This window comes from Rana temporaria, chromosome 9, assembly GCF_905171775.1.
Source record: "Rana temporaria chromosome 9, aRanTem1.1, whole genome shotgun sequence".
Lineage (NCBI taxonomy): Eukaryota > Metazoa > Chordata > Amphibia > Anura > Ranidae > Rana > Rana temporaria.
The window spans coordinates 88,893,218-88,905,426 of NC_053497.1; the positions used below are offsets into that span (position 1 = coordinate 88,893,218).

The following is a 12,209-nucleotide window of genomic DNA, read 5'->3' on the forward strand; positions in this document are numbered from 1 at the left end:
CTCCAATTTCAAGATCTAGTTGGGTAATTCTTCTGTGGTCTGGTTTATATGGATTTCCCAATAGTCACTGATACCAACACTGCTCCCTTTAGACTTGCTCAGACTCCAGAGACTTAGAACATTAAAGTCTCTTTTTGGAATGCCAAGAGACACAGAGCAAAGAACCCACACGAATATTTCATTAACTTCTTGTGCATTGCTTTTACACAAGCTTTTGAATCTTGACTCTGGCCAAACCACCTCTTAACCACTGATATGCACCACATTGTAAGGATGTAACTGAAAGCTGCCTCTGTTATCCTTGCAGATTCAGACACATACTGTGTGTTCCAAGACAGAAAATATCGTTTTGGAGAAAGATGGCACCCCTACCTGGAACCTTATGGACTTGTATATTGTGTGAACTGTTTATGTCGGGAGGTAATGTTTTTTCCCTTGCTTCTGTTTTGGAATTGTTTTAGTAGTTTTTAAATTCTTGCTATCTCTGATGATATTTGTCTAAATAGAAAAGGAGAATGCAGATTGTCATAATGAGGTTTTCTAGCAGGATTTGTTAACAAAAACAATATATTTTTCAGATCATGGCAATGGCAACATTAGACTATCCAAATTCATTATATTGTCTAATTATAAGTGATATAAATGTTGACATTAGCACATAAAAAAAGAATGTGAAAAAAAAACATTGTCAAGAAGGTTGTAAAAAAGTTGAAAGTGCTAGGGAGATTCAAAGTACTCATCTATTAGGCCCCGTACACACGACCGAACATGTCTGCTGAAACTGGTCCGCGGACCAGTTTCAGCAGACATGTTCGGTCGTGTGTAGGCCCGAGCGGACAGGATTCCAGCGTACATTTGCCCGCCGGGCCTTTTTCCAGCGGGCAAATATTTCTGAACATGTTTTAAAACATGCCCGCTGGAATCCTGCCCGTCGGACATGTTCGGTCGTCTGTACAGACCTACCGTACATGTCCGAGCGGCCGCCATCCCTCGCATGCGTCGAATGACTTCGATGCATGCGTGGAAGCATTGAACTGGCAGGGCCGCGTCATCGTCGCGGCGACGGCGCGGCCACCATCCGCGTATTGTTTACGCGCGGATTTCTGTATGATGGTGAGTACAGCCATCATACAGAAATCCCCGGGCAGACATGTACGGTGAAAACGGTCCGGCGGACCGGTTTCATCGTACATGTTTGCTCGTCTGTACAAGGCCTTAGTGTCAGGCCTTGTACACGCGATCAGTCCAAACTGATGAAAACGGACTGAAAACGGACTGAAGCAGACTGATGGTCTGATGTGCGTACACACCATCAGTTCAAAAACTGACCGAGTCCAACGCGGTGACGTAAAACACAACGACGTGCTGAAAAAAACGAAGTTCAATGCTTCCAAGCATGTGTCGACTTGATTCTGAGCATGCGCAGGTTTTGAACCAATGCTTTTGCATACTAACCATCGGTTTTGACCGATTCGGTCAGTCCGATTTTAAAGCAAGTTCTAAAACTTTGGACTGAAGGACAACAGTCCGATGGGGCATACACACGGTAGGTTTGGACTGATGAAACTGAACTTCAGTCCGTTTTCATCAGTTTGGACTGATCGTGTGTACAAGGCCTAATGGGACTATTGCTTGAGCAGTATGGCATCCCACTGTAGAGTTTAAGATCTCAAACTTTTACAATCACTGTAATGGTCAATAGAATACTAAAGCATTTGTCAAGGCTAAATAAAAAAATAAAAAAATGCGGTGGTATGTTGTGCACAAGCTGTAATTTGTAAGTGGTGCCAGATTATGTATCCATGTGTAGGTGTTGTTTTTAGATGTCATGTGATTGAACTAGAGATTTAGGCTTATCAAGATTATTTGAAAGTATACAAATTTATGAGGACATGCATCTGATGATCATCCCCTGCCCATTGTCATGCTTCCATCATCTTTTACCCTTCCTCCCTCCTGTGACAAAAAAAGCGAAATTTTTAAATTTGGAAAATGTTTCTACATAGAATCACCATACAGATACCCAAAACTCCCCCGGTTGTGACAACAATACTGCAGATGTCATTAATATGTTGTTAAGATGCCCTAACCTAAGCTGTTCTATTACTGGAAAACAGTGATAGCCACTATTATTTGTGCTGTATGTTTCATGTTGCAATAGTCCTGAAACCATTTGGGTGTCTATTTAGCTCATTGGACGAAGAGGAATTCCCCCCCAAAAATATTTGCCCTGATTGTCACAAACTAATAGCTTAAAAATGTTGTCTGCTCATCTACCAGCAATCATATAATTGAGAAACCAGGCTAACTCTCCATTACTAAAATAAAGCACCTGTACTAGCACCCGTGCCAGCACCTTTACAAGCATAAAGCACCTGTAAAAAATTAACATATTTTGGTACCCTTGATTGCGTAGGTGTGCCTAGCCTAACCTCAAACACACATGTGTGTGTGTGTGTGCATGTGTATATATATTGACAGTGTCAGTAGGGCAGAGATTGGTGTCAGTAGAATTATTATTATTTTTTTATAATTTCTTTAGGAGGTTTTGGTGAAATATCAGGGGTCCAAACAGGGGGTATCTATGCCACATGGGCTTATTAGGATGTGCCCAGGCACACCTGGCACACCTTGTGTGCGCGCCTATGCTTGATTGACAGTACCTTTCATAGTCTTTTATATTATGTCAGTGTAAACAATGTTTTAGTTAGAATTTAAAAACATGAGGGTGACAATATAAACTCTGCTCAAGAGATGGAAGCTATGGTGCTAAATGTTTCCTTTAGTAATACAATCTGTTCAGTCACTAAATAAATATACCCTGTACTTCAGGGATTGGAGGAACATGTGACTTTCAGCATGGTTAAAGCACAGGCTCATGTTAAAGGGGTTGTAAAGGAATTTTTTTTCTTCATAATAAGCATCCTTTACCTGCAGACATTCCTCTTTTCACTTCCTCATTGTTAGTTTTTGCTCAGAAGTTGCTCTATTTCTTCTCTGTTCTGTTCACTTCCTGCTTGTCTCATTGTTACTCACCACCGTGAAGGGAGGCTTTACTGCGGTGGTCAGTGATGTGCTCGCCCCCTCCTGGTAACTACATCTGTACGGCAGGACGCTCTCTACGTGTTAGAGACTTCAAGGAGGTGTGAATTACTGGGCGTGCCGCAATGCATACTGGGAAATGTAGTTCTTACATGAACGAGCACCGCAAACCAGGAAGTGAATGAGCGAACAGAAACTATAATGCCGGAGGTGATATAGATGAAGGAATTTAAAAGGTATTTACTTAATTTTCCTTTACAACTCCTTTAAGTTGATATATTTTAGAAGTATTTGAATGACCTTTGAAATAGTCAGAAAAAAATCATATGTTTTGTCACAGAGGACTGCATCTTTAGCACTTTGATGCAGGCAGTCCAAGTAAAGCCTCTAATGATGCATAATATGTTAGTGACTCACATCATTTTGTTACAGGGGGGAAATGTTTTGTGCAGTAGAGTGAGATGCCCAATTCTGCACTGTCCCAGTCCAGTTTATGTTCCACAGCTGTGCTGCCCACGATGCCCAGGTAATTTATTGCATATCTCAAGAGGCTGATCTGAGTGTCTATAGAGTTATATTTATTCATGCTTGACCAATTGTGAAAAAACAAACTTTCCTAGAAATAGTATAGACATTGTAAGTGTAGTGATGTGATCATTTCTTTGCCCATTTACCAAGTATTTACTCTTATTATGCAATGTTTGTTTGCCCTTTTCCAATATGGTTGCTATGCTCTCTTTCTCACCAAGGATGAGGTCATCAAGAAGAGCAGAGGATGGCAAGTTGTTTTGTGGGTAAGTGGTTGTAGAGAGGGGACATGTGGAGAGTGATAGAACAGTAATGCCTGCTAAGAGAACACAGACTGAGTAAGTGCTGCAGATTCATCTCACTGAGACATACACAGAGACTGTTAATGATTTCATGTTCCCGTTTGGAAAATACTTATGTTGGATGGTTCACTGACTGTTTCTTCAACACATGGACTTTCAAATACAATGCTGTGTAGATTACTGTCTATGTGGAGATATATTTCTCAATTGGGATTTCACTTGCTATTCATAAGTCCCAATTGAGTGGAGGCACTGTGTTATTTAAGCTCCTGTCCTGATCCATCAGATTATTAAGAGTCTGCTCCTAATTACTATACAGGTGGTGCCATCATACCTTAGAAGCCGCAGAGAGAGAGAAAATAGTGCTACATAATTTAAGTCAAATTTAATACAAAGCTGTTCCTGTATGTTTAGATTTCAAGTCTTATTATTTTTTAGGACTTTCGCCTAGAGTGGATTATGCTACCTGTTCTTCGTTATACTCCGCTGGGGAATGCACACAGCACCCTACATTTTAAACCCCATTCACAAAATGCAGGCCACAATGTGGAGTTTGTGTTGCCCCACTGAGTTCTCTCTGGTCATGTGAATTCAACAGGTGACTGGGCTGTCATTTATTTTTTCATTGAGAAAAGTGGTGCTCATAACAGTGCTTTTATAAATGTGTTGTATGTTTTTAAACAGGAGTATGCCATGACAAAAGTTGCTTCCCTCACTTGCACATGATCAATCAGAGCGATCAGGATTCTATTAGGCCTGGTTCACACTATTGCATGTTTGCAGCCTGTGTTTGCGTGGTGTGAGGGGGTTAGCCCAGCAGCGAGTGTGTGTGACCCCCTGGATGGGTTCAGCACACAAAAACAATTAGGCACAGCAGACCGTGGTAGGAGGAAAACAAAAAGGTGTGTTTTTTATTTGAACTATATACAAAAATAAATGTGACAGAAACAAAAGAAACACAAAAATAAACCCTGGTCACTTGACCGCTCACTAAACACATCGTTGTCCCTAACCAACACCTGGGTACAGCCTAGTGCTGCCCAGTCCCTAACTCCCTGCTGTTTAAAGTTTTGGTAGTAGTAGCCACACAGGCTTTGTTTCACCGCACAGAGACCACTCCCCAGACTATTCACACAGGTCTGGTTCCAGGTTGGAGCACATCTCTCTGCATGCTGGGAGTTTTTGTAGAGGATCTAACGAGCCCACCTAATTCAGCTGGGCTCATCAAGTCCTCCCAGCAGGACTCCCAGCACTCCCCCTAGAGGTATAAACTGGCATAAAGCCTGAACCTAGGTGATATATACATTGCATCCTGGATGCAACCAAGGAATTTAACCTGCCTGCTTCCACAGTGGGCACAAGAGCCCATTAATTTGAATGGAGCACTGTGCCTGCATTTTCTGCAGAAAAAAAAGGTGCATGCACCGTTTTCAAAACCCACTTGCAGGGAGACTTCCCTGCAGTTTTGCTCCTGCAAATGTGCTGAGTTTTTAGATACTTGGGGATGCCATTAAGAATGAATGGCAGACTAGCACGTTTTTTAACAGCACGTCTTGAATACGGGTGGTTTCGGATGCTGAAATCACAGTGATTCCTGCACCCGCAGCCACCCTCGATAATGTGAACCAGACTTTAAGGAAATTCTCAGAAGCACCATCATTACCTTCAGAAGAAATATTTGTATGCTTTCTGTTAAAAAAATCATTGTGTCCCATTAATCTTTTAAAATATTATGTGTGCGTAACTTGACGCATAAGGGTAACTTTTCACAAATGTAATCTATGAGCATATCAGGAAGTACAAAGCTATGAATTGTAGAATACCCAAATTAAAGGTATTCCTAATATATTGTATAATACCCAATAATAAGGTATTCCACCTCTACATATGTTAGGTGAAATACAACATTGTGCCTAATGCATCTAACGTTATTATCGAATGAATGTCTTCACGAAAATGTAAAACACTATGCTGTATAGAAATGAATAAATAAAAAAAAATTAAATAATTTCAATAGGATTAAATTAGCAATTCTTTATAATAGACTAGCTCTACAGTTAGAATAGCAAATAGTCCATGTATAATTTGCAATAGAATGCCTAAACAGTAATGCCCTGTACACACGATCGGTTTGTCTGATGAAAACGGACCGATGGATTTTTTCATCAGATATCCGATGAAGCTGGCTTTCATCAGTCTTGCCTACACACCATCGGTTAAAAATCCGATCGTGTCCAACATGCTGAGAAAAATTAAGTTCAATGCTTCCGAGCATGCGTCGACTTGATTCTGAGCATGCATGGATTTTTGACAGTTGAATTTCCCCACAGACGATCGTTTTTTTCTATCGTTTTTTTAACCATAAGAACATTTTAAAACAGATTCTATTTTTTTTCACCAATGGGAAAAAAAACGATCGGTCCCACACACGATCGGTTCGTCTGATGAAAACGGTCCATCGGTCCGTTTTCATCAGACGAACCGATCGTGTGTACAGGGCATAAGAAGTGTCAATAGTCCATATACAATGAAGCATAAGACTAAAGAAAATTGTTGCCAGGAGGAACTCCCAATCACCACTGGATCCAAGGTGCAAAATAAAGTGGCACTGTCTACCTCATGAAATCAGGGGTAAGTGCCTGCTCCACACAACAGGTGCAGTGTGCACGCCATGATGAAGCAGCCTACACACAGTTATAATAGTGATCCCTCTGTGGTGGTTCTTTCTCTTCACTCACCTCCTCTGATATTTCTACTATGGATCCTATGGGAGCTGTTTCTTATGCCACAGTGCATGAAATAAGACAATCCCAGAGAAGGATCATTGTGCAAAACATTTATTAAAACAAGTGTTTAAAATCCAAAATAATGAAAAACTACTTACATTTTGTGGGTGTCTGTGAGACACCAACCAGGGCGGGTGCTATCACTACGCAAACTTGGCAGCCACCTAGGGAGCCCTGCTGCCTTGGGTGCCCAGCCATTGGTGTTCCCGAAGCCCCTGGGCGGGAAGAACTGACATGGTCACCTGACTTCTTTCCATTAAATAGCCTTTCCCAGCATGCATTGCAGAAAAGATGATTGGCTGAGAAAAGTATGTTTATCCATAACTTGCATATACTGTTGCTCATCACACTAATGGCAAAGGTAACAGTGACACCTACTGACAAAATGGAGAAACCACACTTAGAACAGAAGTCAATTGACCATTAAACACTACCAATTAGCCAGGCTGACTACCACCCAGCACAACTAAATTTACCTATAGTCCTATTCTAGGGACAGGGGTGGTACATACTATAAATAATAAAGATATATGAAAATGTTTACATATGTAGCGCTACCCCCGCAGGAGAAGCTTGATAGCACGAGTCCTCATTATTTCCCCCGACCTTCTTAAGAATCTCAACCCCTCTAACACATCTGAATGAGTGTACAAACCTACAATACCACAGAAACTCACTAAATGTAATACTTAATACCCTGTGGTATCAAGGAAACCGGCACCAAACTGGGTAATAAAAGTAAACTTAATGTATTATCACCCAATATGATTGATAACAACAATACGATTTATAACAAAGCAAGCTTAAAATTGATTAACAATGGCAATGGCATTACTAGCACATGGGATTAGCTGTACTGTTTGTCAACCTCACCCATTGAGTTCAATGGGGTTGCGCCACCACCGCATCTAATGCATGTGATTTCAGTGCGGTAATGTGGTATATTATGGTTAAATAAGGCAGTGATATAATGCCTCCTCACTGCCTGTCAAATCCCCTGTAAAAAGCACTGTTATTAAAAGGAGAAAAACAGTGATTCCTGCACAGTTCCTGGGGTCTGCATGTAGATGCTAACACAGGAAGAACTGGGTGGCAGGAGCACTTCCTGCTGCAATGATCAACTCCTCAAGCTCTTTCCTTCCTTCCATTTCTTGCCACTCCCCACACATACATCTGTCAGACTGCCAGCCTGAGCCTGTTAGCTTCTCAGTGAAGAACCGGACAGGCTCAGAGAGATATGCTGACAGCGGAAGCATCAATGGCTGGAAAGGGACAGTCAAAGGGCCAGATATGGTCCTGGAACCGCAATTTGCCCAGGTCTGATCTTACTGATAAAACTTGTTAAATTCACTGGGGTTAAAGTGTAAAAGTTCACCTTTACAGAAAATCTGTAAGCTAAACTTACACTGGACCCCATCCCCCCAGTTGCACTGTACTGGAGTCCCACGATCCCCGCTGTCAGACACCAGGATGCCGCTTCACTGGCCCGGGGATTTTAAATCCCTGGGGCTTAATCTCCTATCCGTACCTCTCAGCGTGTACGGATAGGAAGCATTCTAACTGGGTTGGTGCAGAGACAATAATTTAGAGCTAAATGTGGATAAGACAAAGGAAATTATTAAATATATTAAAAGTACAGAGACCAGTTATGAGCCAGTTGTGATTGATGGGATGGAGGTTGAGAGGGTACAGGATTTCCACTTCTTGGGAACAGTAATTAGGGAGGATCTGTAAGGAACAGGGAGCATATCCTGTCTGGTGGGCAAGGCTCATCAGAGATTCTACTTCTGAAGGAAGCTGTGGAGGACAGGCTTTTCAGAGCATGTCCTCCTAAGCTTCTATAAATCCAGATAGCATGGGTAACTTGCCACAAATTTGTGGCAGTGTTCAATTGTAAGTCTCGTTAACTTGCTGCACACTTTTACTGGGGAGTTGTACATTTGCAGAGCGCATGAAGCACACATTCTAGCTGACACTTTTCCAATTTTTCAGCAAATTTGCATGACAAGCCTCTAGAAAGAGCAAAGTTGCAGTGATGAGTCTACAGCAATAGCTCTGCAAGTCACAGTGACCCCTGTGGTGGAATGACTATTGCACAACATAACTGAACCAGAACTTGCAGCAGACTTGCAGAATGTTTGCAAAGAAAGTTGATCTGGAGTCTTGTAATGCAGACTTGCTGCAATTGTGCAACAAAATTGTGAAGCCTGGCAAGTCTAGCAATAGCTTAGTAAGTGATTTTCAAACTTGCAGTTCATTTGCTCGCTATCTAGGAAGCTGCCTTTCATAGTGTACTGGCTTATCACATCTCTCTGTGGCAAGGTATGTGCACAGTCAATGACAGAAATGCCTTACAGAGGGTAATAACACAGCAGGAGATTATTAAAGGAACATATTTAAGTAATGAAGAACTTGTAGGGTTGGGTGCCTTTGTAGAGCTATTAATATCCTGAAGGATAGCTTGCATCTTGCAAATACCTTGTTTACAGCATTACCTTTTGTCTGGTGATTTAGAAATATTTCTCTCGTACCACCTGGCTACAACAGCTTATGTACGTGGTTCATACAGTTTTTAAATGCTAGAGGTTAAATTAAAAGTGCAGTGTTTATTTATTGGGTGATATATGTGCTATTTTCATGAAGATAGTGTTTTATATGAAGTATGTGATGTCTTTTATTGGAAGGGGGTTGCATCTACATTTGAGTTTTATTGTAAAATGACAATACATTTTTCTGACTCTGATGTTACATTTTGGGTTCAGGAGTGCATAATGAACAGATTTCAGTGCTTAGAGGTGCATATTGAATAGACTGCAGGGGTCAGGAGTGATTATCATACAGAGTGCAGGGGACAGGAGAGTGGTGCACACAGAATACAGGGTTCAGTTCACAACCTCAGTATGGACCCCTGTCAGCATTTTTACTGGCAGACAGTAACAAATGGGCACTTTTGCCCTGCTAGTAAATGCCAGTGAAAGGAAAAAGTTGGCAGTAAAAGCTGTGACGTTCGCTTTAGAACTGTGCATGCGCAGTTCCAGGCCAGCACCGGCCAAGACCATCTGAGTGCTTGCTACAATGTGTTCAGGCGGCACTGGTGGGGGGTGGGACTGGTGGAAGCGGTACCTGAGCATGTCATGTGATGTCATGGTGCAAGGAAGCCAAGCAGGCGGAGCTTGTGGGTCTGCGGGATCAGGAGCGAGATTGGCCGCGCTGTTTGGACTGGAGTGGACTGAAGGGACCACCTGGCATTGAGAAATCCCTGGACTGTGAGAAACTGTCACTGTGAGGGGACGTGTCGTGTCGTGATCTGTGCTGCTGCACACTCTGTGAAAATCAGTTTTGTGTGTATGCCTGCCCATTCTAATAACTTGCCCTCCTAAGTCCTGTCTCTGAACTACTTACTATATTGGAAAATAATTAAGAAATATGTTTTTTGACTTAATATCTACCTTAAATCACCTTGTTAATTGCATATTGTACTTGTTTGTGGCCTAAATACTGACATTTGCACTTAAAACTGTAATTTTGTAACTTTTGGAAATGCCAGGAAAAACGTGGTTGTGCCAGTAAAGTTTGGGTGTCGTGTCAGTACATTTCAGTCTGGTAGGTTGGCAACACTGCTCCCCATCATTACAGACCCCCTTCCCCCTTAAAATCACCAGATGCAATGGAGCTCAGCTGTGTTATATGAACCCAGCCAAGAAGTAGTTTTGGCTTTTTGGCTTTGCCTACGTACCCTTTCTTCACTACTTAGTCAGTCCCTGACTAGGAATTTGCATTTGTGCTCTTTGTGCCAGGAAAAATTACATTCACATACATAAGGATTGTGATTCAGTAGATGGTGAGGTAGGGGCATGGATGACAGCCCTGGAGCATATACTTTCCAGAATATGTGAACACTGACAAGCCCTTTAATGAATTCCTGCCAGGTTCCTGTAATTGCAATTCAATGCAGATGTCTATGGAAAGGCAAGGTGTGATAAGTATCATGGAAAACAGAATAAACATGTTTGATCCAACACAATTGTTTCTTAAATTCAGGGCTGGTAAATCTCTCTCTGACAGTTTGGCAGTCACCCCATTTGTAGCAGACTGAAATCAAAATGCTACTAATGAGATTATTAACAAATGGTTAAATCTTTCAGCAGCAAAGACTAGGGTTAATTAGCCAGTGCTTGCAGAGTTGCAGTGCTAGGCCATTTTTACTGTGCATTCCCTGTGGCCTTGATAAACACAAATCCCTATGTATACAAAATAATAACCATGGAAATACAAAAAAGAACAATAAATTGTAAAAACAAAATAATTCACAACTCTACAACTGTAATAATTTTGAAGTATTTGGTTCAAAGGATATACTTGTGCAGTTATGGATCGTGCATGAGAAACCATATTGTATCCTCACATCAACTACAAGGCCCAGACACACACAGGGTTTAGCATAAATACACATAATTTTTCTTGTACAAGAAATAAACATCTAATATAGGTAAGCTGACGTTTTTAAATATCTTTTAAAGTTTTGTTATGTGAATGGGCACATGTAACAACAAATAAAAATTAGGCAGTATCCCAATTTGGTGTCAAAAAATGTAAATACTCTTTAAGCAAAAATAACTGGATTTACATTGTCATATCATCTCTGAGCCAGAAGATGCAGACCCTGGACAATGCCCAATAATGAAGCAGATGCCACCAATCTGTTGAAATAGGCTAGTAGTGAGTGGGTTCAAGTATAACTTTTTTTTAGTTTTGGATAGAGTAGAATTGAATCACTTGAGCTCAGTCTTGCCATTCTGAGGACAGAGGAGGTTCTCTTTCAGGTTTGGTTGGGGGATTTCACAGTCCTGGCCAATCAGGTTGTGCAGTGTTTAATTTTAGTGAGAAGTTCACTAGGAACAATTGCTCTACATTCACCTTTATGGCTTAACTACAGACCTCTGAAGGAAAGAAATTTATAAAACAAAAATAAATTTAGTATGCGTTTTACCTGTAACTGCAATAAATCGATTATTTGTGACAAATCGCTAGCAACTGCAGTGATTACATTTCTAGCTACAAACTGCCGTTGATTGCTGGCATTAGTGATTTGTTGCAGAAATTAATCACTGCTACAAAATCTTCAGTCTGACATGCCAAATAATTATCTAAATATTCCTCTTTTACTTCATGCTTTAGCTGTTTAATTTTGTATCAATGCAAAAGACTCCATCACAAGGGTGGTTCCAAATCGGTATTAGGTACTTGGGCTGTATATATATATATATATATGGGGGCGCTAGACAATACTAAATACACTATAGATTAGATAGTGTTGCCATAAAGTGCATAATTAGTGATTATAGTTCATAATAAACAAGGATAACGTGCATGCAACAACTATAAACTGAACAATATGCAGGTGGTTAGAATACCTACACCCTTAAATGGTACAATAAAGTGCTATTGCAGTTGATAATCAACTAAAATAAAGTACATAATAAACTTTAAAGTGAATTAAGTGCATGAAAAATAACAGCAATTAAGTACGGGAAAAAGATCAAGAAATGTC

General features: G+C 40.9%; 1 protein-coding gene across 2 annotated transcripts in view; it reads left to right on the forward strand.

The window, feature by feature from the left end:
- Positions 1–12,209, forward strand: part of CHRDL1 (chordin like 1) — a 70,701-nt gene that overhangs the window by 34,195 nt on the left and 24,297 nt on the right. For both annotated transcript variants that reach the window (XM_040323882.1, XM_040323881.1), the window contains exons 3-4: positions 308–420; positions 3,475–3,568. In XM_040323882.1, coding sequence (XP_040179816.1) covers positions 308–420; positions 3,475–3,568 — 207 coding nt within the window. The remainder of the gene's footprint in view (positions 1–307; positions 421–3,474; positions 3,569–12,209) is intronic.